This window comes from Anser cygnoides, chromosome Z (genome assembly GCF_040182565.1).
Source record: "Anser cygnoides isolate HZ-2024a breed goose chromosome Z, Taihu_goose_T2T_genome, whole genome shotgun sequence".
Taxonomy (NCBI): domain Eukaryota; kingdom Metazoa; phylum Chordata; class Aves; order Anseriformes; family Anatidae; genus Anser; species Anser cygnoides.
The window spans coordinates 59,074,722-59,102,324 of NC_089912.1; the positions used below are offsets into that span (position 1 = coordinate 59,074,722).

Below are 27,603 nucleotides of genomic sequence, written 5' to 3' on the forward strand. Positions count from 1 at the left end.
TTTTCAGAAAAAAAAATAAAAATAAAATAATAGTAAATTAAAAAAACCACTAGCAATAGGTGTGGCAAAGTGGTGGTTTTCTGGGTTTTCCTTTAGAAAATGTCAGCTTCGGTGAAACTTTCCTTGAGTGATGAATTTATGGAAAAAAAAAAAAAACAAACCACTAAACAGGAGAAATGAGACCCATGTACCTGTCCCTCTTCTAGGCTGCAGGAAAACCACGTGAAAACTATGCTCTGCTCTATACCCCAAATCTGAGCTTCTGCCCCCATATCCTGTGGAAACCATCCTCATGAATTAGTCCCTCTCTGCTTTAGAGGTCTTCCATTTTTTGTAAATTATTCACTCATCACTGAGCAGAAAACACAGGGGTTGAAGCCTTCATTTGGGGATGTGGAAGCTTGGTGGGGCAGGGACACAGCAATACCTAAAGTCACTACCACACTTACCAGACTACTGTGGAGCATGGCACATTTCAATGACATGAAAACTTTAAAAGGTCTTAGTTTTGCTTTTGACCTCACATACGCACATCAGGGAGATGGTACAGTCCTGACAAATGGGTGCAGGGCAGTCTGGTCATGGCTACAACTCCAGAATCTCAGACAAATGGCCAAAATTTCTTTGTCCCTGGGATAAAATTGTGGGAGAAAGAGGGATTTGGCCAGCCTCTTTTCAGTGGTTTGTGGGGACAGGACAAGGGGCAATGGCCACAAAGTGGAGCCCAGGAAGTTCCGCACCAACATGTGAAAGAAATTCTTCACGGTAAGAGTGATAGAGCACTGGAACAGGCTGCCCAGGGAGGTTGTGAAGTCTCCTTCTCTGGAGATATTCAAGGCCCGCCTGGATGCCTACCTGGGCAACCTGCTCTAGGGAACCTGCTTTGGCAGGGGGGTTGGACCCAATGATCTCTTGAGGTCCCTTCCAACCCCTACAATTCTGTGATTCTGTGAAAGCCAAATGGCTAGATTAAGTACCTTGCCTCTGGGGTATGTGGCCTCACTAGGAGTTGGAAAAATAAGCCACTCTTCTCTAGGGGTTTTATTACAAGAATCAGAAAGCAAATACGGAACTATGCAAACATTTCAGTGATGTCCAGTTACTATTACATACTTGACTGAAATAGAATGACATCGTATGATGACCAGATCAAGGCAGCAACTGAGACTGAGTGAGCCAATGAGTAATTTCAAGTAACTAGATCGTTAAATAATGAAAAGCAGGTAGTGGAACTGAATTGTGATATTTGAGATAAGAATACCTTCCTCATTAGTTCTGCATTAAGGAATTGGAAGAGATGTTCTTTAATCTATCGTCCAAATAGTTTTCCTGACTCATATTCATTAATGTAAATGTCTGACATCTGATGGAGAAAGACCATCCACAAAACTGTTTTCCTGACTCTACAGATACAAAAGTAAGTGTGATCTTTGCTTATAGTGCAGGTGTTGCTGGCCTGAGAGTGACGTTCCTCCAGATGGTCTCTAGATGGTCATTTCTCATCGCTCCCAACTCTCAGCTGGCTTTGGTACTTCTGTGTGCTCCTTGCACTCTGGCCACAATCATTAGGACCCAGATCTCTCACTCTAAGGAGTCTTTATGATAGAAGGCTCTAATCCCATATAATTCCATATAGCTCTTTTTTTTTTTTTCCCACAATGGGCTTCGATAATTGCCCATCAAATATTTTACAGAAAAATACATTAAAAACATATGTGTGGAAGTTTATATTGGAAAAAAACGCAATGAATCTGGGGCTAACAATTAGTTATTTTTAAAGACGTTAGTGACTAACTCAGCACATGCATCCTCACATTCTCTCATTAACTCGTGCCAGCTTTCTCCTGCAATTATTAAAGAGAATTTGGGAGAAATCTGTGGGGCCTCATTCTGAATCATTGCAGTGATTTACAGAATTAACCAGTCTATATTCCACTTTGAAATTTTCCATAGAACTACTCAAATATGGCCCCTGAATATGTTAACACTCAACATTCAAGTATTGTTTTGGCTTCATTCAACTATTGCCTTCACAAGACCAGTTTCATAAGCCATATCTTGAAAGAACCATGAAGGACCTTCAGCAAAGATGATGTCACATGAAGGAAGGTAAGGTACTACAGAAACAAACTGCAGAGGTCTCTGTATACCAGAAGAAACATCTGAAGATAGTCAGGCAGTAATGGCTGAGAAGCCATTAAAAAAAGGGAACTAATAAACAAGGTCTGGCAGTACCTAATACACCACAGAAAAAATCCACTTTGAGTATTTTGTAGGCCAAATTTGCAGTGTCACCACTGATGGTACTATTTTATACCACCAGAGAGTTTGGTTGATGCATTATATATAGCTTTTACCTCTTTGCTCCAGCCTCATTTTTGCCCTTCATTTCTGCCCAAATCAAACCTGGAAAAGTCTTTTCCATACCAAATTCCCTGCCTTTGTTGGGAAGACTGTCCCATCTGCCACAACAGCTCTCTTTCACCCTCCCTGCTGACCTTTTTAAAGTAGAAAAAAGTCAGTATTTATTCAAAAGGATGGTATTCCAACAGTTACAGTGCTTACTCTTGCTATCCATATTGAAGGTTTGGAACAGCTAACAGGAAGCTAAACTCAAACTAAAGCAAATTTTACTCAGTTCCATTACTGTGGACCATTCTTACTTGAATAGGTTAGCTTCTGTGACATTCATCTCCCATTTGCACATCTGTAGGCTCTTCCACCTGTCAAACAATTCAGTTTGTTTCACCCTGAAAGATAAAAAGAAAGAAAAGCAAAATTCTTTATTACATGGCATTCACCTCCTTCAGCTGCTGTAGCCAGGGTACCACGAAACAGGTGTTTGATAGGACAAACTAGTCCATCTATCTAGTGCAAAACTTAGTTGTTTTTTTGTTTGTTTGTTTGTTTTTCCTACTCAGAGATCGCAACTCTAAGCCATGTATATACACCTCCTCAGATGCTTAGAACCGATTTTTCTTCATTGTATACACTGCAATTGCACACGTGCAGGGATAAGCATGTGTGAGGAGAAGAGAACACAAAAAGCTCTTTATGTAAGGAGCTCTCCCTCCCCCTTGTTAATAAATATACTTTCAGCTACATCAAGCAGTGATGCTCCTAATTCCACTAGGCTAGCAAAGGGTGACACAATTTTGGTGGTATGTATTTCCACCACTTATACCTTACAGTTCTTACACACTTTTCTGCATTTGGACAATGGATATAACAAAGGCCTTACAAAAACCTAGAGCTAGGCAGCAATGTTATAATATGGCTGGGAAATTTTGAAGTCTGAGAATTATTCATGACTGGTAGGTATTAATGAGTTCTCTTCAACTTTGAGGGCTTTGAATGTTCTAATAAAACAAAGACTTTTAAGGGAAATATATATATATAAAGTGAGTAGAACTTAGGATTTCCCAGGCTGTGGAAGTTAGAGGAAGGAATTAGGTCATATTGTACTTTCTGTAGCCCACCAGAGCATATTAACTTGGAAATCTTCCATTGTCGTAAGGGCTGACTTAGGAAATGTACCACATCAGAAGGAAGCACTTCAGAAGAACCCAGCATAGTAAAAGAGCTTAATGTCAAATGGCATCTATCACAGAAGTAAGGCTAACTATCCAACTGAGCAGGAGTCCACTGCCTTCTATGTACCTTTGGAAAAGATGAAGAGAAATGAGTAATTCTTTGTACCATATGATAAATATGCAGAAGAGCAATTCAAAACTCACCATCTTCAGCAGAACATTGGCAGAAGTGTCACATTCTCACCCCTTCTATTTATTTTTAAGCACTGCAAGTCAGCAGGCAGTGCAAAGTTGCTACTTGTGTATCCTTCATCCAGTACCAAATACAGAAGACAAGGACATAACCTACATTTTTTTTGGTGCACAAAGTCAGCAAGGGAGACATGCTGGAAATTCACACAGACCTGGAGCAATAACTTCTATTTGCTGTGGCCTTGATCACTTAAAGCTGTGCTCTTATACAGCTGCACTTTCAGCTGAAACTGTCAGTGCACTTCACAGACCTTAACAAACCTTATGGATTGTAGGTAAGACAACTACACCACTGGTTGTAGATATAGTAAGGAACTACATATAACATGAGCACCTAAATACAATGTGATGCCAAAAATGCAGAAGGACAACACAAAAACATCCTTCTTTGCTTTCCAGTCAGCTCCATGGGCAATCTTTTTTGCCTGACTCCATCTCTCTAGCTTCATGGCTACATCTCAGTCATCTCGTTAGTTTCCTGATGTACATACAGCACCGGAGAAGACAAAATACAGATATTTTATGATTTCTCAGAAATGCATTTTTTACTGAGTGTTATTACTGAAACTCGGTGCTGCAGAAAATTAAGGCAGTGGGCTCAAAAGTACAAATGGGCTCAAAAAAGATCTAAACAAATTAATAGAGAGGTTTATTGTCCACTCTGACTACTGGAGTCTAGACACCACCTACTGCTCAGAGAGACCCCATGCCAGAATTTGTTATCAGGTAGGGCTAACCTTTTGCCTCATTTCTTAGCCTTCACTACTGTCTATCATCAACAACAGAGCATGAGGCTAGACAGAAACTTGTCATGAGTCAGTCTGTCTGTTCTTACCTTCAGTAGAGTGCCTGGAATATAACATTACACATAATATTGTAAACACTGCATTTACTTCCAAACTGGGAATGCTGGGTCTGAACAAAATGTCTCAATGTATTTAAAAGCCTCCATTTTTTTCAAATAGATCTCAGATCAAATTCAAATGTCACTACTCACCTCAGGAATCCCTGATGAGATCCCTATTGAAAGAATCTCTTGCACCTTACTACTTTCATAATTTCATCATAAGTTATCATTTCCATCCTGCCTGAAAAGAGACCTTTTTAGCAAATGTATTCGTACTTACATAGACAAAACCTTCACCTCAATGATGTCCTGTCGTAATTCCAGGCATTTGGTGGAGTTGTATTCCAAAGGCCCTTCATAAAACTCAAAATACCTGAAGAAGAACAAAGACAAAGATTATCAATAATCCTTATACTAGAACACTTGTCTTACACTTCAACAGAAATGTGCTTTAAGTTGTCATTTGTCATTTCTACCAAATCTGAGACTACAACATTTGCCCCAAGTGCAAGTTATTACCTCACAGGAAAATTGGGGCCCAGCACAAGAAGGACACGGAAGTATTAGAATGAGTCCAGAGGAGGGCCACGAGGATGATCAATGGGCTGGAGCATCTCTCCTATGGGGACAGGCTGAGGGAGTTGGGGTTGTAGAAGAGAAGGCACAGGGGAGACTTTATAGCAGCCTGCCTGTACCTAAAGGGGGCTACAGGAAACCTGGGGAGGGACTCTTTGTCAGGGTGTAGTGATAGGAGAAGGAGTAATGGTTTTAAACTAAAAAAGGGTAGGTTTATATTAGATTTGAGGAAGAAATTCTTTACTCAGAGGATGGTGAGGCACTAGAACAGGCTGCCCAGAGAAGCTGTGGATGCTCCATCCCTGGAAGTGCCCGAGGCCAGGCTGGATGGGGCTTTGGGCAGCCTGGTCTGGTGGGAGCTGTCCCTGCCCATGGCAGGGGGTGGAATTCGATGATCTTTAAGATCCCTTCCAACCCAACGCATTCTATGATTCTGTGATTCTATGATTCTATGAAAATACAGATGTCACTGCTAATTTTAGAACAGCCACCTACGTCCAGTTTGTCCATCCCTACATAGACTCACATGCTAATTTTGAGATGTTCAAGAGGGAGCACTCAGCAGTTTCCATTTAGCTGATTTAAACTAAGTGGATAGGTTTTCAAACAGCATCTAACACAATTCTCACTTGCTTAGGCATTAATTGGCTATGATTTCAAAAGAGTTCATCTCTCTTGTAGGTATGGTAGCTGCCACTGAAAGTCGGGGAAAAGCACTGATTACATAAGGTATATTGTTCCCATCCTTTGGGTGTCTGAATGTGCTGAGAATTTTAAAAGTAGTTCATTAAATTCTTAGCAAAGTGCTGGGGGTTTCATCTTGCCTGTGGAGACTGTTGCATACCTCCGTGAAATTGAGCTTTTCTTCGTGATTCATTTTCTTGGTGTATTTGGAGGGGAGAGGGGGATTTTCTTCTCAAAAAAATTGAGATGGCTTTGAGAACAAAAGGATTTGGGTGCTCCAACACATCAGATATGACAATGCTATTCTTCATTAAAATCTGACATAAATATGTGCTTTTTTGGTTGAACTCCTCTACCTCCACCATGAGACTGGAGTTAAGGAGAAATAAAACACAAGGGTAGCAACCCCATGTTAGAGAAAGCCCAGGCTGTCCAACAAATTCTACAAAACCGTACTGAAATGACAAAGATGATTTAGGGTATAAACCAAGCTCTGTATCACTTTCATCCCATCACTGTAAGTCTGTATTAAAACCTGATACCTAAGAACAGCACATGCCCATACAGCAGTTACGGGCGTAACGGAGAAACACGAGTTGATGATCTGGGGGACTGGGTATTACTACAGAAGCTAGATCAAGTTATTTTAATGGATCCTTTAAATTCTCAGATTCACAACCTTGTAATACAACCTATCCTCTGAATTTTCAATAAGAAAGAAAAGTACAAGATTCCCATAAGAGTTTTATTCAAACCATCATCTGAAATATAAAATTTTGATGTTGTGTCATTTGAAAATAACATCAAAAATCCTATCTGACCCGAATTTCTGATCAGTTTCCGATATAAAATCCTTACGTAGGAAAACCTTGTTATTTTTACCAGTGGTCCATGTTTACAGTCAACAGCAAAATCTGGGGGGACCCAAACTTTGAGCTGTTCTGAATAAGTTCTCATGCCACCCAGGGGAACTGTGAAGAGAACGTGCCCTGAAAACAACATCTCCAGGTATCTCCATGAGGGCCTCCTAAAACCAGAGGCATCTAAAGCTTCTGAATTTTGCCTTTTAAATATATCTAGAAGTCAACTTGATAAAGCTGGGAAGAGAGAAACCCACAGGAGGGAGAAAGGGACTATAGTATGTGACTGGAAAAAGCCCAAGAGCCTCCCAAAGCAATCTGCTACCAACTGGGAACATTTCTAACCTGTCAAAAACTGCTTTGAAGTGTTTCCTTCACCCCTCACTGAGGTTTTCACCACCTCAACTTTGCCAAAACCCAAACCAACCACTGTGATCCAGCAAGGGACAGAAAGCTTGAGACTAAGAGGAAGAAGCCAATGCTGAGAAGATGGCAAGAGCAGAACATCAAAAATTCTTAATAAGGAAGTGAACTCATTACTGTCAAGAAATACAGTAACCCAACAATCTTTTAAGAATGTGACTATTTGGAAGTGTGTTTGCATATTTTTCAAGGAAACAAATACATTTTTATGGGTTCTGTAGAAGGAATTTTGTACTGTGTTTCATAAATAGTGACAAATCTGGAAAAAGATTTCCTTGGCCCCAAGAACAGAGATAAAGGTCATGCAACATGGACCTTCCTCTGGTTTCTCATCAAAAGCCTTGGGCTCTCCTTCTGATTCAATTGTTCACCTGGACATTCAGCCCTTACTAAAGAGCAGATGAAATCCATTGCACTTTTACATTTCCTACGTGCTTGCCTTAGTGGATCTGGGGCTGAACAATTTGTGTATTTTGAAAGCTGCTCCTGCTGAAATTGGTTTAAGAGTTCATATGGTAGAGCTTCACCAAAGCCCTGTGTGGATGTACTCCAGATAAATTTCCAAAACCAAACCGATTTCATAGGACTTCTGGCTGGTCAAAGCATTTTACGGGATGAAGGGGTCCCCTCTGGCTATCGGTCCAGACACAAAAGCAACTGTACAACTTTTCATCCTCCTTCAGTATTTATGTTTCTTACTGTGTTTGGTGTTATTCATTCTTTACCTTGGTTCATTGAGTGAGATAAGACTGGGACCCTGACTGTTCACGTTTTACACAATGGAATTGATAGAGGCAGGAATACATCCCCATGCAACACCCAGCACTTTGCACACCGCTCCCACCTCTCCCACGCCGCTTCAGGGAGAGAGCAATGGTGTATCAGCCTCGTGCTGTCTTTCAGCCCAACACTGGATTACAGTACCCTGTGTGTGCTTCAGGACAGCTAAGAATGGTAAAAATCTAGATTAATATGCATTTTTATCTTTCCTGTGCACTTCTGGATGTGCTGCTAAGCTAGAGAGCTGCAGCTCAGATGTCAAACAGCACGTTATCACATGGCAAAGCTGGCCGCAGCCTGCGGCACAGTAGACGAAGTTGTCACTTTATGAAAAGAGATGAAATTTTCTGAGTCCGAAAGACTCCCTTTGATCACTGCCTGTTTACCCAACCCACAAACCAAAAAGAGAGAAGAAAAAAGATGTGCTACCAGAGGGGCAGAAGTGTAAGAAGGAAAGAATCACATGAAAAATAAGCCATTTCTGGATGTCAAAAGAAATCCACGAGGCAGCAATGCATTTGCAACAGAGCTGTTCCATTACCCTACAACTTAGAAAAGCACAGGGCTGTCCTGCAAGTCACTAACTCTCACAAGTACTTCAAATCCACATGCTTCCAGAGTTTTGTGAGACGGTACCCAGTCAGCAGACTAACTTTTTTTCCCCTCTCCCAGGAATGTTCATGCTCTCCATTTGCCCCTCAGTCTCTCCTCCTCCTGCTTCAGACACCGAGGCAGATTAGCAGAGGCAGCTACCCGCAGCTCTGGCTGACCTCTTCCCACACAAGGGCTTCGTGCTGTCCTTTCCCCCAACACCAGGCTCTAGTACAAGGAACACGAGCTCCCTCAGTCCCTGTGGATGTCCTCTAAACCCAGCTCCTCGCTCAGCGGGGCCCGGAGCCTGGTCCTGCCAGGAGGATTTGGAGAGCAGCCCGCCTGTTCTCCCACAGGAGGCATCAGTCTCACCCACTCCCTGGGCTCCAAGTGCTGCTCCTGCCTATTAACTCCCACTCCAAACCACGGAGCTCCCCATGAACAAAGACACATTCGCCTGCCAGCTTAATTAACACCAATGGAAACTGTCCTCCCCGTCATCTTCCTCAGTATGATATCCAGCTAAAATGTAAGGGTGCAGTGCAGTTTATTTTGATTTATGCTCTTGATTAGTGACAAGTGATACTCCTGACTACACTACTCCTTTTGCTATGAGAAAAGGTTGCATTTTAGCTTTCCAGGAATGACAGGCAGGTTTCACATCCATAAAACAGTGTGTATATGTCACCCCAGAATCTCCTTTCTTACATATCACCCCAGAATCTCTTCTCCCTGTACTTCTTTCCCTTCCTTTGCTGAAATCTATCACCAGTGACAGGACCCACGGGAACGGTGTCAAGCTGAGGCAGTGGAGGTTTAGGCTGGACATCAGGAAGAGGTTCTTCACCGAGAGGGTGGCTGCACACTGGAACAGGCTCCCCAGGGAAGTAGTCACTGCACCAAGCCTGTCTGAATTTAAGAAGAGATTGGACTGTGCACTTAGTCACACAGTCTAAACTTTTGGGCAGACCTGTGCGGTGCCAGGAGTTGGACTTGATGATCCCTATGGGTCCCTTCCAACTCGGGATATTCTACGATTCCATGATTCTATGATAAATAATTTTCATCCCTCAGAGGTCAGAAGTCAATGGGAAAGCCAGCCCAGGAATCCACAGTTCTTTACAAGAGGGAACACGACAACTGAATCACAGCAAACCACGCGTTTTCCCATGGCACTGGGCAGTGCACACAACTCACTGCTTGATGTCCATTCAGATCAGTTACAGCTTTCAAATCCACATTTTTCCAGGATTAAATCCCATATCTTAACACCTCAAGTGCTAGGAGAGGACTCTTTTCATGCCCCTCAGTGTTGAATGTCCAGAAGTGAGATGCCACTTGCTCTGTAATTTTCCCGTTTTAAATAACCATGACTTTCTTCTTTTCTAACCTTCATGTCTCCCATTGCAATCTCACTTCCAGCTGAGCAGCTTACTGAGCTTGAGAGAGAGATCCGACTTCCCAATACACCAGCTAACGCTTAGGTCTTTGATCATCTGCAGTCGGGCTGCTCCTGCTTTGATCAAAAGTAAGCTTCTCTTGGTCATGCAACATGAATTAAAAAGCCTGAGACTTCAATCCTGTCTTCAAGTGACATTTGGATTGAGGCACTGATTTGTCTGATACATTGCACAAAGGTTTGAAAATATAATTGAATGTAATTGTCAGGCGTGTTTTAAATGAAACCATTTTCTGCTGCACAAACGCCCTCCCGTTTTGCTCGTTCCTGCAGTGCTGGTCCTGCACTGCTCGTGGTGAGGCTGCAGCACTTACGCTGCAAGGGAGCAGAGTATCGCAGGAAGAATTCCACCTACCCTGCAGGAAAAGCAAGGATCTTTCAAAAAATACACATTATCTAGTGACTAAGAAATGAGAACAAGTGAACTAAGCCCTGCAGGCTTCCATTGAATACTTACTAAGAGAGATGTCCAATTTGCAGTGCTTGCACTCTTCAGTATGGGCAGATCCATGGCCAAGTTCAAGTCCAGAGTCACCTTCCTCACTCAGGAACCTTGCAAGTGTGCTAGGGCACAATCCCCAAAGCACATGGGGACTCACACTCATCCAGGAGGGCTAGCAGAGGATCCTCAGAACTTTTTAGCAAAAGCATTGCTCAAGTGGAGCGTATAATGATTACAGGGGCTCTGGAAAATTCAGGCAAAACAAAGCCAAGTAGGTACTGACTTCATCAGCCCATTGTGAGTGAGGGACCAAATCCTGCCAGATTTTGCTTCTATTAATAATTCTATGTGACGTGAAGATATGCAAGATTTGGTCAAAAGGTTTAAGGGCCTGACATCATTACAGTGATATTTTCCCCCAAAAAACAGCAACCTACCACTTCACGTGTCATATCGTCCTACGAACGCACACATACGCTTTTGTTAGAAGGCATTTAGGTACAATCCCTGTTGGGCAGAAGAAGGTGATGTAGAGGTAAGTGAATGGCAGGCAGGAACGGGGACCTCAGGTGCCACCCTCACAGACACTGCCTGGACTACAGGATTAGCACGGAGATCAAGAGCAGTCTCTGTTTCTGATGGAAACTACAACCACCTTTTGTACTATACCTTGTGAAAGAAAATACCTGTAGATGTACTGGTGTTAAATGAGATCCCCCTGCTCCAAGAACGAGTAGGTGAAGCAGAAGTGTTTGATGCCCTCAAATTAACTTACTCTTCTCTAGAGCTGTGGCACAAAAAATCTCATTGCTGTACGTGTTGTTTCTGCCCTCTGAGAGGCTGTGTTGACTTGTCCACACCAGGCTGTTGCTTGAAAGACTGAAGTGAGAGAAAAGCTGCTGTGGGCACAAAGGCGAGACTGAAGAAGCAAGAGTCTTCTTCTATAGAGAAACTACCTCCACCATGGGGACAACAAATATGAAAAAAGATTGTTCACATTCCTCCTGCTGATGCCAATGGCACTAGCATTAAGTGGTTTAAATCTTTTACCACCTTCATCTCTAATGTTAATATATATGTGTGTCTCATTGATCACTAACTTTCAATAAGTGGCTGTAGCTAGAAACAAAATGTGTCATTATGAAGTGTCATGTAAAAATGAAAATATAAGCATTCACAGAATAATTCACAAAATGGCTAAGGTTGGAAGTGAACTCTGGAGGTCATCCAGCCCAACCCCCTGCTCAAGCAGGGACACCTGAAGCTGGTTGCCCAGGAATTACTGCATCCAGTTCTGCTGCTTCAGCTTTGAGGGTCCAAGACACTGAGGATGAAAGGACCTATAAGAATGATTTGGGTTCCAAAACGTATGAGAGACATATGATGCTTAATCTAAACATATGGTGACTAAGTAGGGAGGACCAGTGCTGCACCAGGAAGCAATTCCTAGTAGCAGAAAGCTTTTCAGTACAGAATACCAAGGAAAAATAATATCCAGTGCTTTGGAAGATGAGGATAGAAATAGCATCTTTAGCTCACATATGCTTTTCTTTCTAAAAGAACTGGAATAATCAAACAAAAATAAGGAGATGAAATTCTTGAATAAGGACTCACACTTTCCAGACACTGTGTACCTGAGTTTAACAGCTATTATCTTATGAACACCCTGAGTAACCACCTAGGACATTTTGAAATGTTTGGCGAGATATCTCTTTACAGTGTCACAAGTTTGTCTGTGTTTTTGGTAATAGATAGCACCAGAAGTGTCCAGAAATGTCTCAGAATCCCCTGCTTATCTTCAAGATTTTTATGTTAAAACAAAACAAAAGTGCTTCCACAAACCAGACCTAAATTCAATAGTTTGATCTTTCATAGAGGAGGAGTAGCTTTTATATTTCTGTCCCTTAAAAGCACTTCATTGATAGCTCTACCTCCCAAATAACCTTAGAAAAGTGCATGCATCAGTCTGGCATATCTCAGAAGTGTCCTGTTTCTGGAGTCCTTATCTGATCCAGCCGAGTGACTTCACAGGCACTTTACACATCTGTACAGGTGAGATGACAGTTGTGATATCCTGCGGATGTGTTTTTCACCACTACTATGAGAGCTTCTGGCAAACTAGCACTTGCTGCTCCCTACTATTCTGCTTTTGATAACCTGTCCTCATGCCCCAATACAAAAATCATTTGGGATCATTTGGGATTACCTGGCTCTGCTGCCCTAAACCACGTTTAGGAGCATGAACTGACCACGCATCCACTCCTGCCAGTGCCACGTTGTTCCCTTCTCATCTGTCCACTTATTCAAGACCAAGGTTTCCCCAGAATTTCCATCTAACATACTGGTCAGTATAGCAGAGATGGGGGTGAAATAGCAGGACCTAAAGCAGAAACAGCCCTAATTGACATAGCAAAGTCCCGGCTACCTCCCGCAGCTTGTTCACTCACTGGGGATAAGCCCATCTCGCAGATATACTCCCAAACCGACACCACAGCTCCCTGTGCCCCCTGGGCCTCCTCCCCCAGAGACTGCCATGCATCTCCATTTAGAGGCTTTTCCACCTCACAGCATCACCCTCAGAACGATTTAATGGAGAGCATACTGAATGGGCATTTTGGAGGAAACTTTGTTGTTTCTTTTCTTTCCTGATCACCATATCAAAACACCGGCTGCTGACAAGCAGCAGCGGGGTATCCTGCAGGGACTACTGTTTTACCAGATTCATTTCAGAGTTCTCCAATTTTAATAAAACTGCTGTTCAGCTGTTTTAATCAAGCCCATCCCTATCACTCTGATTGAAATAAGCCGCTGATGTTGTTATCCAGATGACCACCTGGGAGGCATAACAAAACATATGACAACACTTATACATCAATAACATTTCAAAAACACATCTTAGTTTATCGTTGTAAGCAATTGTTGTTGTTTTTTTTTCACCCTGTGTTTCTCAAGATTTTAGTATCTTTGTATGAGGAGTTCAGCTCTGTGACTTAAGGAACATCCTCAACTACCATCCTAGTCAATGAGGTCTGATGGTTCAAGCCCTGACTTTCATTCTTGTAAAATGTGTATTTGATGAAATCAGTGGATTACACTTTCTATTTTGTAGCCACTGGGACAAAGTTCTCTATGTGCCATACTGGAGAATTCAGTGTAGGAACCAGCAGGCCCGAAAGTATACAGCTCTCTTCTTCTTTCACCTATCAAAGGCTTCTGTGGTCTTACTACCTATGTCCTATATTGAACCCCATCTTCAGCTCAGATGGACTGAAGGTGGCAGAGAACACCATAACCCAACCAATAGGCCAGATGCATCATCACGCCATTAAGGCAGTTTAATCTTGGCAACAACAAATGCTTTAGGCATGAAGGTTCACAATCTCAGTAAGTTGCAAAACGTATTAAAAGGAGAACAGAGCACTATGAGCTCTAGAAAAGAGCCCAAATGTACAGAAAAATCTCTAGGAAAGTCCTCCTTAGGTTGAATGTACACACCTACAGTTGGCCTCACCACCCCATGGCTTTGGAGACTTACATGTTTTACTAAGTAAACTTTTCTTAAGAATAATGTATTCACAACTTTATTGCTTCCTAGAAGATGTGCAGCAATGCACTATGCATGGAAATGAAGCTTTTGGTGCTCAAAAAGTCCCAGCAAATACAGACCTCTGAGGGAAAACTACTCATAACAATAATAGCTGCTGCAAACCTGATCCACACTCTCCGTTGCACCACATACTGAGCCAAGTTCATGATACCACTTTTTATCTCCATGGAACAGTTCTGTGCAATCTAAAAAAGTGTTTCATGCCCTGGGATGAGAAGCCTTGGTTAGCTTGGTTACCCTGGGACAGTGGAGCTGCCTGCAACTCGAGTAGGGCTCATCTTCTGAAACTGTAGTGAACTCCCTTGGACAATAAAAAACATGCCAGCTGCAAGCCACACTTTACTTTGTACATTAGTCAACGCCTGAATCAGTCCCTATGGAAATCAGACAACATGATGTTCTTTACTTCTGAGCTATTTGATCCTTTTTGCCATGTTTGATCTTCACAGTTCATTGGTTTTGATACGGCCACTACTCTTGTGAAGTCTGGCTGCCTTGCAATTGTAATGAAATTATTTTCTCAGTATGCCTTTTGCTTTGGAAGTACTTCGTTTGCATCTAATAAATCACTCTTACAGAATGAGTAATGAGTTGTTAATGTCTCAGCACCACAGTTAAAAGATAAAGAGTAGTTATAGAATATACTTGGAACAATACCAGGCATGTATGAATAAAAATATACCAATGTACATGTAAATATATGAATTCTAGAACCTAACGAAAAGAATATTAGTACATATTTCAATTACTACCTCTAAACACAAAACCTTCTACAAGGAGGTGATGACACACAATAAACTGCAGAGCCATGCAGTGAAAGGTATTTACTGTGCATATGCTGACGTATAGTTAGTTTTGTGCTCTTTAGATATCTCTCTGGAGACGTCTAAATGTATACAAGTAAAATGAGGCCAGCAAAATTTAGTCTGCAAGTTTTCTTTTTGGCAGAAAGAACTATTCACTAGAGGAAGGCTTGTTTTCAAATGATATCAACAGTTTGATGTTGGGTGTTATATTAAGATTCTCAGGAGAAATCTAGTGGTAAAAAAGTATGAAAGGTGATCAAAGGTAAACAGCAAACAGATTATGACATAGCTCTGTAGTTACTCACCACAGCCTCACCTCTACGTGTATACAGTTCTTTTTTATTTTGCTGTATACTTAGCTTTCAAGCAGTAGACAAATGGGTAAATAACATCTGTAACACGTTTATGTGCAATGCATGTCACAGCTAGATTTATCCCTAACTCGAAAACCTCATCTTTCAGCTCCACAGTCATTAACCTGACACTGACTTTGACATTTACGTATTTATATTGTTATTATAACCTTTGGAATGTATACGTAACTCGTGCAATTAGATCCTGCTTGTATAAAAAACACTTGCATCCTGAACCTCTTCCTTGTTAAAGAGGCTAAACAGATTGAGAGGAGAACTGCTATTCAGTGTTGTTCAGTATTAGCATGTATTTTTCACTCAAGCATTTTGGTTCTCCATCCTGCACTCCATGATGGTTCAATTGTGTGGCCAAGCGTTCCTAGAGGGGGAAATCTGTACTTATTAAACCCGCCCTATCTTCACGAAGATATCTGTCTTTGTGCCACATTTGGTCTTCTTATATGCCAAGTGCCTAGGCTGAAGATTTTGAGTATACAGACTGTAGATGCACACACTAAAAATGCAACAAAATAGACAGACAGATAGATAACATGCATACATAAATACAGACTTAGAAAGAATGAACCATCCATCTCTTGTTCTGAGCTAAAAACTGCAGCTAATCTGGTTGTTTTCATAATGCTCCCTTAGCTAGTTAAACGAGCTGAGTGTTGAGCAGCACTGATAGGGATCGCATTCCAGCTAAGAGCCCAACAGGAATTGCAGCATTGCTGTGGTTCAGTGAGACTGGGTGGTTTTTGGCAGGTCAGACTGTACTTCCACTTGCCTTTGAAATGCTCTCAGCTCCACAGCTGTAGTGGCATATGGTTACCGAAATATAGTGTGATGGTATTTCCCACAAAATACGTAATTTATCCAGGGAGAGTTTTATTTATACATACTTATTATATGTAAGCTTCTTTTAGTTACTTTTTCTTTAACTTAAAGTGTTTCTAAGGTTTTCCTGCTGTTTTTTGAACTTGATACTACACGTGATTCAGGATTTTTTATTTCCTTCATGTCAATAGAGACGGGGAGTAAGTACTATTCACTGGAAGGTCCTTTTTTAACTATCCACGAGAATATTTCACCTTGTATCTCTGTGCACTGAACTCGCAAAACTTTGATCCTCAAGGTAAAGGTCCTGGAGTTTGCCTTGTACAAAAGCTGAGAACTAGACAGTCTTCCCAGCAGGACTTTTTTCTATAACTGAGGTTCCAGAAGACACCCCAAATGTCCCCCACACCTGACACTGATTTATACAGATAGCATGTGATAGTCACGGAGCTCTTTGGGGACAACTGCAGACAGTTTCCTGCCTATGCACATGGCCTTTCATGACCCTTCATATATATATGTCAGTCTAAAGGATCCTACTACAAATTAATAAGTACCAAAAGTGCAACAGCACATTAACACTTCTTAAATCATCTCAGAATAGTAAATAAAGGGAATACTCTGCTCTTGTCTTGATAGAACACTTCTCCCCTGGAAGTGTTTCAAATTGGAAGGATTTCAAATTAAATTACATTTTCTTAAAATATATATTCTGTTATAAAGAAAGCCTTGGGTCAGATTTTCCAGTGTGCTCTGCTTGCATCAACACTAGCATGCTGGGACATTACCCACTGCCCACCCAAGTCCCACTCTCCCACACTGCCATATACTGACACATGGCCTTGGTGGGGGAAATGAAAATAGGAGAGGCCAGGACGCAAGTCACCCTCCTGCATGGATGCTTACGGCATGTTCCAAAACGGCCCTGGGACCTCAAAGGGGGAAAACAGCACAGCGCTTGGGCACCCCCAGCCTCTTATGTGACATGGGGAGCAGTACTGAGCAGCCAAAGCAAACTGTAAATCTGTTTGTTCATACAGCCTGTGCCCACGCTTGTGGTTCATACAAAGAGCACGAGATCTCAGTAGTCATTCCCTCTGGTGTTGGTACCTGGTGCCTGTGTCACTGCCACTCTTCACTGCTCCGTCATCCGTGAAATTAAAGGTGCCGGTCCAATTTGCCAACTCCTCTCCATTCTGCCAGCTAAACTGCAGCCCTCTAGCAAGAAAATGAGGCAGTTGATATTTGATAACATTCATTAGTTCACTATCAGCACGAGTTCTCGTGTCCTTTTTCTTAACACGGAAAGGTGACTGACACAAACATCAACAAAAACAACAAAAAGATACCAAGAACCACAATTCATTATCTTACTCGTACAAACACTTAATTTTCACTTCCCATAGACTCTTCAGGTCCTTGTCTGAACACACCAGCAGTTGCCCCAACTAAACTGGAAGGCCAGCAACCATCTGTGCTAAAGAACATACAGATGCATGAAGCAAGTCACAAGTACAAGAAGTTGGAGACTGATGTGAAAGACTCCAGGGCCAAAGAAGTAAACGTTCCAAACTTCCAGTTTACATCTCCCATAGTTGTTAAATGTGGTGGGCACTGGATCTTTCCTCTGATTTGTTGGCCATGCTGGCAAAGGATTTATCATTTATCATATTTGATGACTTCACTAAATCACTCCATATTGCTGCTTCTCCCTACTTGGGAAGACGGTATTTTTTAAGCAAATGCAAATCACAACCATCACAACTCCCTGTCTTCTAAACTTTCACAAAGTCATTGCAAGTCTCATGATGCCTGCAGTCTTCTGGAAACTCCACCTATAGTTGGGTAGAAATTTCACATGTATTTAAAAAAGCTGTGTCTGAAGAAACACTTGACAATACAAGCCAAATCCCTCCTATGGCTCAGAAGTCAACGAAAAAGAATCTTGCTGATTGTTATTTTTAAGCTTCTCCATTTTAACCCAATTTCATGATTTCAGAAGCCTGGCAGCTGAGTTGTGAACATTTGGTGCTGCCAATACTGAAAGTTAACTTCCTGGCTGGGCTGTGTGGGAACAGCCAGGAAACAATCTGCCCGCCCGCTCTGCCCAAAAGAAAGGGCATCCAGAACCCCGCTAGGTTTCTTGGTCAGCAGGCTAATTACAAGGACTGGAGCATCTCTCAGACCACCTCCATCCCCTAGTCCAACTGGCAGCAGTTATCAGCACAGGCAGTTTAGAAGGATGGATATGGGGCATTAAAAAAGGCCTCCCTGCTTCCTGCAGCAGAAAAGCGGAGTAGCTCTACAGGGCTCCCAAAACATGCAAGGAGTATTTCTTTGCTCTGTACTGTGGAAACACGTGCACATAACTTCCTTGTTGTCATAGTTCTCTTAAGACATTGTCCAAGTACCTTCAGTGCAGGCATTTCCACCTGAGCTAACTGTCTTGGTCCTTAAAAATCAGTAGAGGCTGGCTCAGTACAGTTAGGTTTGGGAAAGATTCACCTGATCAAAGACTGTCCTTCCCCTAGGGGAGGCTGATCACTGCTACAAAGCCTCCCTCCGCCAGCAGCACAGGGAGCCCAGGGTTGCTTGTAGTGTGGGCACATGTGACAGAAGCGTCCCACCACCCAAATCGTGCAATGCATGTCACCACAAATTTTTTTTTGACATATAAATGACAAATTTTGAAAGGATCTATGATGGTTATTCTTGTATGCTTTGTGCCTTTTAATCTTTTTGGTTTTGTTTTGTTTTTTTTTTTTATATTGAAAACCAACTTTCTGGTAAAGGCATTTTTTGTGAAAGGAAATTCTGAGGGAGGTAGGGAGTAGCTTAAACACTGTGAAAAAATAAAGGGCTGGCATCCTAAACTGCCCCCTCAACTTGGAAAATGACATCAAAGGGTGTGTAGTTTATACTGTAAGGACTGCAGGCTAATGCAGTGCTGTGGCTTGCCAGGGAGTCACGTACCTTCGACACTGCTCTGACAGCTTTTAATCAGCTGAGGTTGCCCGAGGTGATGACTTCTAAGTAGAAGTTGGGTGTGAAGAAAATATGAGAAAATTCTCACTTTGACTAAGACACCTTCTCTTTCAGGCTTGTTGAAATAAACACCCGTGATTCTCTCCCATGCATCATAGTCTAACACTTTTTTTGCTGCACTTTATGACTCTGGCAGAATAGCGTAAATGTCCTTGTAAAAGACATCTAACTGTACGGCCTTAAAAATATGTTTTAACTGCTAAGGGCAGCAGTGAATGATGCATGGGGAGAGGGAGTAGAAGTGTGGGAAAACCAAGTTGGAATTGAAATTTTTAATTGGATTTAAATTGGCTATTTTGAGCTTAGATACTAACTTGCAAACTGAAATAGCATCAGTCTGGATAAGTAGCAGGTATCGATGTGTCCCTCAGAGGTTAACTCTCCTAATGTGTAGCCAAAATTCAGGAAGATGAAATGAAGAATTAAAACAATTGGTAAAGCCTTTTCCCTTTGTACATCTTCACTCTGCACGTAACAGCTGGAAGGAAAGCGAAGTAAATGCTTAAAGGTAGTGTGGGGATCTGTCCCTAAAGCAAAGGAAATGATAAAACCACCTTCTAATGCTCCCACCTCATCAGGCCTTTTTGGGAACACTGCGTATTCTCACTGAGGCACCAAGTTTACAGGAGGACACACAAATGTTGGGTAAGATCCAAGAGGAGATCAGGAAGACTAACGGTGAGGAATGGTAGGTATGTCTCATGAGGAACGGCTTAAAATACTCAGCTTTGAAATGGTAGACAGGGGAATTGAGGTACAGAAATACCTGATGAGGGCAATCAGGGAGCAGGGTATGATGCTTCTTCCTCTACATGGTAAGGAGAAAACACAAGGTGGTGAGCTGAGCTTAGGGTTAGGAGCAAGCCAAGTGTCTGATCTTGAACGAGACAGGAAAAAGGGACCATCCAGTGCTCTTCTTCCAATGAGCAGGTGCTACAGAGTTTAGCAACATACAGGCTTATATATACACAAAACATACCATAGAAGACACATTACACAGCTCATAGGACTGTGTCTCATTGCAAGTCCACAAGACTGACACAAGCGTAACGTACAGCATTTTCTGGACTGAATATTCTATAGGCCTATTCCTCCTAGTAAGAAAAACTCCCACAAATAATGGTTTTTAGTATTAAGACTGAGTAAAAAAAATCAAGGATGAGACATTTGCAAACACTGACCTGAATTAATTCTGTTCCTAACAAGATTACTCTAAGTATCACCATTGATTTCAGTCAATCAGCCCTGAGTTAGGAGATTTTAGTTGTAAAAATGTAAAATTTTCTAATCCTTTCAATTGTGAGTTTTAAATGTTCATAAATACTATCTGTCCAAATCTGCAAACAAACTGAGAAAATAGATCAGAGTCACGAACTGCTCCATCAGCAGGTTTCTTTGGCATATTATGGTAGTTAAATACTAGCACATTCACTCTCAGCACTAACTACACTTCATCCGGTAGAAAATGAGGTAAATTAAGCTTCTGTGAATCAGAATTGCAATAGGGATGCATATACAGGATGTGAACAGAAAAGGCAGATAAAAAGAAGCAAGACAAAAAAGAAGTTTAAGAGAGATTAAAGGAAGAGAAGGGAAGGGAAGGAAAGCCAAGGAAATGACGTAGATGTAGAGGTCTTCTATGTAAGTTGGACAGTTCATGTCACAGAGTTAAAGAAAAAAAAAAAGTAACATCAAAGCCTTGGATCATTACCAACAATTACCAATGGTGGAACTTTGCCATTTGCTCAATTTGCCCTAGTGTTATTTCCATTTTCTATTTCTAACCCTTCTAAAATTAGCACGTTTCCCCAACATCTGATGCTGGTGATGACAAGGGAAAACTTTATAAAAGCCGTAATAACCAGAAACGCTATCAGCGTTCTGCGCATTCACTGTAAGCAAATTTCTCATGAAGTGAGTTTTGCTGGGGGCAAACTGACTGCCAGTTTACAGACAACACAAGCTTATGGACAGCATTAATCACGGGACTTACCCCTAACATACAGGAGAACAAGCAACCTGGCACCTTGTGTTTAACAAACACCTTAAGTTGGATGTCTTAGCAAGAAAGACCTTGAATTTCAGGTAAATGTCAAAGCAATATTTTGAACCTAATTGGTAGCTGTAAATGCAGAAGCAGTATGTGGTCAGATAAACACTGCCATAAGGCAAGAATAGAGGGAGGGGGCGAAAAAGAGGAAGAAAATTAACAAAGCAGCAGTAATTCTGAAGGGCTTGTCAAGACCGGCTGTCGAAGCAGCAGGAAGCAAAGCAAAAAGCTCATTGCCATAATCCAAACAAGAAACAACCCCTGCACAAGCAGAGGTTTTAATAGCAGAGCACATCAATTATGCGGGTTTTGAACAATTATGAGGTTTTTGAACTAGTAGGCAAGAACGAACAAGAGTGGATGGATTGCAGCAAGGAGTTTTGTGTCTGCACCGCCTTCTCCCCAAGATCCCACCTCAGGGGGGTCTTGCTGCCTTTCTGAAGCATGAAGGCAAGGTGAAAATTCAGCTCAGACAAGAAGGCTTTTTAAAGGGAGCTGTTCTACAGCAAATAAATGGAGAGGACCCAAAAGACTTTATGCACTGCTGGGCATGTTAGAGCCTGTCTAGGGCATCACACGAGCAGTGCAAGGAGAGGGCACGGAGCAGCACCTTGCATTCCAGAGCCAACTCACTCCCCAAAACCACCAGCTCATCTCATTTTATCCCAGCCAGCAAGCAATCTCCACTCATCTTCCAAGGTGACAGCTACCACTACCCTCATCCTGCATCTACCAGAGGCAGACTAAACCCAGAGGCAAGCAAAAATGGACAGAAACCAGTGTCATTTTACACCAGTGAAGCAAAGCCAAAATCTGACTCAGCTTGCTGGTCTACCACAGATGGGCTGGCAAGGGGAAGCAGAGGGTGCCTTCTCTGAAGGGGTGAAAGGAAGGCACGAATGTCCTCACAAGCAAGGCACATTACTGCATTTTCTTTTGGAACTCCCTCTCTTATTCGCCTTTACTTTCCCTGTACTTTCTTTCTAGCAATTCTCACGTTCCTTCCCTGTGTGCATTTTCTTTAGCAAAGGCATTACTGGGACATGACAGGAAGCCCAGCTTTTTTGACTTGGCTCCCCTTTCAGTTACAAGTTAATAATATATACATTAATTCCATACAATAGTTTTAATTTAACTCCATTAATAATTTTAATTTGATCCTATTAAGTTTAATTCCATTAATAATTTTAACAATCCTATTTCTTCAGGTTTGGTAATGGTGCTGCCCTACACTGTTCCATGCCACCCACACACGATGCCATATGCAGGCCCTGCCCTGACAAACTGACAGTCCAGGCCAAGTCCAGTAAGTGAAAAATCACTTACTTTCACTCTGCCTCAGTTTCCCCACTTCATAATCCTTGTGCCCTTGAGAAGAGGAACTGAAGACTTCAGTGTTAAATGATCTTGCTGCTCTCCTGACAACTGGAAAGTGATCCCCCTAGACTATTAACACAGATGTCACAGAGATAGGAAAGTCAGATGATTAATCATGCTGAAGATCCAGTTCCTTCTTTCTTGCAAAATAAGGAAAATATGACTCACTGTGTCCACAGGGTGGATGGAAAATAAAACAAAACCAGCGGTATGCATGAATGACCTGTAGACTAGAGTGATTGAAAACAGTCACTAAGATGGATCAGAAAGTAGAGGAGGTTGGAAAAAAGGGGGAATATCAGGATGCAGCAATGTGACAGACTGCTGCAGTCATGAAGGAAAAGATAGAAGCCAATGGAGACAGTAAGTGGAGTCTGGGAGGAAAATCAATGATCTTAATCTGCCTTCTGCACAGGTCAGAAACAGCAAGTTTATTTACCCAGCACTTGAGAAGACATCAGAGGTGCTCAAAAATCCCTAGATATCAAGGGGTAAATAAGGCATCCACTAGGAAGCAATGAGACTCTGAGATCAAACCCAAACCAGAGGAGTCGAGCTGCACTAGCCTCTGAGTCCAAAAACTCTCCTTCGCTGACAAGAGATCAAGACTTGGTCACTGAAGACAATGAAATTGGCTGACAAGTGAAAGGCAAGCACTTACTTGAACTGTTTATTAAAACTCACATTTGCATTCAGTGGAAGCAGATTTGAATCTGACTTAACAAGCTCCGAAAAATACTTACTTCTCCAGTAAAATGAGCAAAATGTTCATATTTCTACTCCCTGCAATAATAGAGAGCAATACGATATAACATGGGTCCCATGAAGAGGAAAACACGGATGGAGGATGCTGGAAATGGGCACGTGTGGTTACATCACACATTGGCCCATACTGCACTACCCTGGGGACGAGCCTGGCTCTACACGTTGGAGGGAAATGCTGGTAATAAAGTGGTGGAGGAGTATATTTTGACTAGCACAAAGAGCAAAATTGGAAACATAGGTGGGAAGCTTCTGGATTATAACCACTATTATAGAGGAAAAAAAAAGGTTTTGTTTCATACAGCACATCTCACATTTGGGATAAAGTTTGTATCAGATATTCACATGCAACTTCTGAAAAACCCAATCTAAAATGACTTCCCAAGAAAGATAAAACAATATGAACATTCCTTTTCTGATCTGTAGCTGGAAGATAAACATCCAAGGAGCAATAGAAAATCAGCATTTTGTAATAATTATTCATAATTAAAAGCTTATTATTTGTAATAATTAGGGGAAGCATAAAAGCAACAAGAGTTGACAGTGAAGCAGGTTGTGAACTTATCAAGAAAAAGGACCGATCAAGTCCCAGACGTAGAGTCTCACAGGAAATCCCAAATATTTTAAGATGCCAGCAAATTCTGACACTTGAAACTGCAGCTCAGTGCAAAGACACCTGACACAGCATGGGTACCACAAGCAGTCTCACCAGGGCACTAAAGACCTGAATGAGCTAATTGCTTTGCAACTCATGTTTCCAAAGCTGATATATTTACTACAAGGTCAAGTGTCCCTAAACTGTGCTGTATTCTTCAGTGTAAACATAACCACCGAGCCCCAGTTGTGCTAAGGGTTTGGGTGGAAGATTACAAGCAAAATGCTTGATAAAGGCACTGTGCTCATACTCTGTGTCAGCCACATGAGTAGGCAAGATTCGCTCTCTCCATGTGTGCAAGCCTTCCACGCTGTTGAACAGTCAAGATTTTCATCTGGGACTGTGAAAAGCTTGGCTGTATTTTTTCTTATGGGAAGTGCCATGAAACTACAGCGATGGACATTGCTTTTAAGGTTTCCATCACAAGAGCTGACGCATAAAACTAACTACATAAAGAGGGCGCGGAAGGACAGTGGCTATCGGCTGGGCTGATGAAAATACAAAATGGATGCAAGCAATGGAGGGCAAGGACTCCTCAAAGAAATGGGAGGTTAAGTCCATAATTTGCCTGAGGGAGGCATGGACTGCTGAGCAATGAGTACACTTGAATTAAGAAACAAGAAATGAAATGAAAAAGCAATCAAGGGTAAGAATGAGGCACAGTGAAAGTATGAAAATACAGAGCTTTGCATGGCAATTTGGTCTGAACAGCATTCAGCAAGAGTAAGAACAATCAAGAAACTCCTATCAGTTCAAAAATTGAAGACCAAATCAACAGGACATCTTCAACAGTGGCCACCGAGGTGAGCAGTGGCCCTGACGTGATCGCTCACAGCCAGAGCTGTGCAGGAACACGGTGTAGCACGACTCCAAGCAGAAGTTTTGGGTTTGGCAGAAATTTTGTTCTACACAGGGAAGTCTGAGCTCTGTACCTGCCCATACATGTAGAAGGAAGCACCCATTTTTTTCAAAATGAGATAAAGCAAGTTGATGGCAGGTTATAACAGAGATGCTTTTGAAAGATATGGAATGGGTTTCAAACTCCTTTGGATGAATAGTTTAGTTCACAGGTGTTGAATGCTGAGCGTTGGGAAAACTCGACCACGACTTTGTCGTACAAAGGCAACAGATGTGTGTAAAGTACAGAAAGCAGAGCCAGCCTAGATATTAAGCCAAATATCCAAAAAGAGCAGCCTAGATATTAAGCCAAATATCTAAAAAGAGCTGTTTGAATGGACAAAAACAGGCCTAGATCCCTGACTGACGCAAGCTGCTGCTGGGTGTCCTGTGGATCAGTGACAGTGATGGCAGTGATGGTCACCTCTTGGCCGGTAAATGGGACACCTGTGATCCACCCCTGCAGGGCACGAAGCTCTGCAGAGCTTCTACAGCCCAACGTGATCCCAACCCTACACAAGCCAACCACTGCTGTGCGGGGTGGGCTTGTGGGGAACTGGACCAGGGACTAAATGTCTGCAGGGCACCCTGCGGCGACTCACAGCACCCACGGCTTGAGCTCAGGAAGGATCAGTGTGACGCAGCACAGAATGTCACACTCAGGATAATGCAATTTGCACATGTAAAATACTGGAATAACTGACTTGCATTACCTTAAATTACTGTCATCCGGGGAATGGACAAGGACTGGCAATTCAGGGACTAGCTCTTCTGCATTTTCGCATCTTAACAGCGGAGGTGCTAGAAATAAAGCAAGTCTACAGGGAGCAGGGTTTCAACACCTGTTTTCTGCATTAAGGAGATCTGCCAGGGAGTTTGGTAGAAGAAGTAACATGCCTCCATGCTCTGGTACTAAAACTTTAGCCACTTGCTGCTTTTCTTTCAAAGCAAATAGAAATTATGAGTCGGAAAAAAACTTTAAAAAACACTTAAAGCTACCTTCAGGTAGCTGAGGATAGGATTTTGGCTTCGGGATACTTTTCACAACAAAAGCCTCTGTTGCAGCCTTCAACAGAGCTGTAAGTGTCTGCAGACTTTTGCAGAGCTTTAATTCACATGCCAGGTACTTGTGAGCTCTCTAATTTTAACTCATGTGGGGAGACAGGAGCATTATGTAGAACAACCACCACCAACAACAAATAAGGGAATGGGACAACCAGCAATAATGGCTGTGGCAGCAGGTGAGTTAATCTAACAGCCCCCTGCTTCATCCCATTGCCACCTCCAGCCTCCCAGGGAGCTGGTTCAGCTCCCTATCCTTGCAAGGTTAGTTAGGCAAGGTGGGGATGCCAGCTCCCTACTCTCCATAAGACCTTGAAACACTCTCGGGAATACCCTGCAACAAGAAGAGCATTAACCTGGGATACACAGTCTCAGGATGGTCTCAAATAATGCAGTCTGCCTGCAAGGGAAGATTTGCTGTTTCTCGCTGAGTTAGTCTTTGAGGTTTTGTACATGCCCCCTCTGACAGACTCTAGGGTAATCTCTGTTTAAGTCTTCAATAGCTTTGAAAATGTGTTCCTCTTGGCTCAAAAGTGTTTTTAAATTCACCTCTTCAGCTGACTCTCAGTCTGGGAGGAAGTCAGGCTGTTAGAAAAACAACATTTAGTGAACTCTGCCAGCAGAAAATAGGCATATAACAAAGCATTAGTCTGGTATTTTTCCCTTGCCAAAGCAAGCAAGGACAGTCCTATTGATTTCTTCCACGCAACAGGTTGAAGGATGAGGACAGGGACGATTTTGACAGTTTTTACACTAGTGGCAGTTTCCTGATGTAATCCAGGATTATTCCCTGCTGGCCAAACAAGAGCTCACAAAAAAAAAAAAAAAAAAAGGCCAGCCCTCAGCTGAGCATCTGATTCAAAGGCAAATTCATCTGAAAGCTGTGCACTGGAAAGATGAGTCAATACAAAAGCAAGGAGCAGATCTGGATTTAAGCAGAAGTGCAAGGCATTTAACATACTTTAACAGATCAATGCAGCGGATTTTTAATCATCATATTAATCCTAAAATAAAAATAATTACCCCAGAGATTCGTATTAAAGTCCCTTAATTATATCTCATTTCATCATCCTTTTTACTCAGGATCAGGAGCCACAGAGACCAGAGCTCCTGAAGTTATTCTCCAGCATGGAGTTTAAGTCTCTTGTTAAGACGTTAGCTGTTATGGGGACGAGAGACTGGCCTTGCTGAGAGGACTGACATTCATTCTGCTAAAGGATGGGAAAGAGGAAGAAAAGCCAAAAGGAAAAAGGGGGGGAAAAGGGGCAGGATTCAGCTTTCCAGTAGCATATTATAAAACAGCAGGCAAAGGAGCGGAGAACATTATACAGTGGGTGAAAAATGTGTGAATACCTAGAAATCTGATCTCTGTGTTCTCCCGTTTGCCCGGTGACACCAGGAGCTCATTAATGGCTCATTAAAGGGAAAGAGAGGACCTGACCGGAGGGTGGACCCCTTCTCGAATTCCTCTGACCAGAGTTTCTTTCCTGGAGCATCCTCTCCTGCCTGCAGGCCCGCTGTCCCTGCAGCCAGGCCACAGGTGGATGCAGGACCACCAGCCTCCACGGAACCCCAAGGGGAGCTTCGGAGGGTTTATGGCAATGAAACCGGCTCATTCCCTTCTTCTTTCCATCTCTCTTCCATGAAGATGTCCGTGTCACTTACTGGGACCAGCCCCTTCTCTGCATTCCCCTGCGCTGTGCCC

General features: G+C 42.3%; 1 protein-coding gene across 7 annotated transcripts in view; it reads right to left on the reverse strand.

Annotated features, from left to right (window-relative positions):
• The window catches only part of ST8SIA5 (ST8 alpha-N-acetyl-neuraminide alpha-2,8-sialyltransferase 5), a 76,502-nt gene that overhangs the window by 13,346 nt on the left and 35,553 nt on the right, over positions 1-27,603 (reverse strand). For 6 of the 7 annotated variants that reach the window (XM_013183166.3, XM_013183164.3, XM_013183165.3 and 3 more), the window contains 3 exons: positions 17,161-17,268; positions 4,913-5,005; positions 2,664-2,750 (listed from right to left, as the gene is read on the reverse strand). In XM_013183166.3, coding sequence (XP_013038620.1) covers positions 2,664-2,750; positions 4,913-5,005; positions 17,161-17,268 — 288 coding nt within the window. The remainder of the gene's footprint in view (positions 1-2,663; positions 2,751-4,912; positions 5,006-17,160; positions 17,269-27,603) is intronic. The other variant, XM_013183169.3, reaches the window with a different exon arrangement.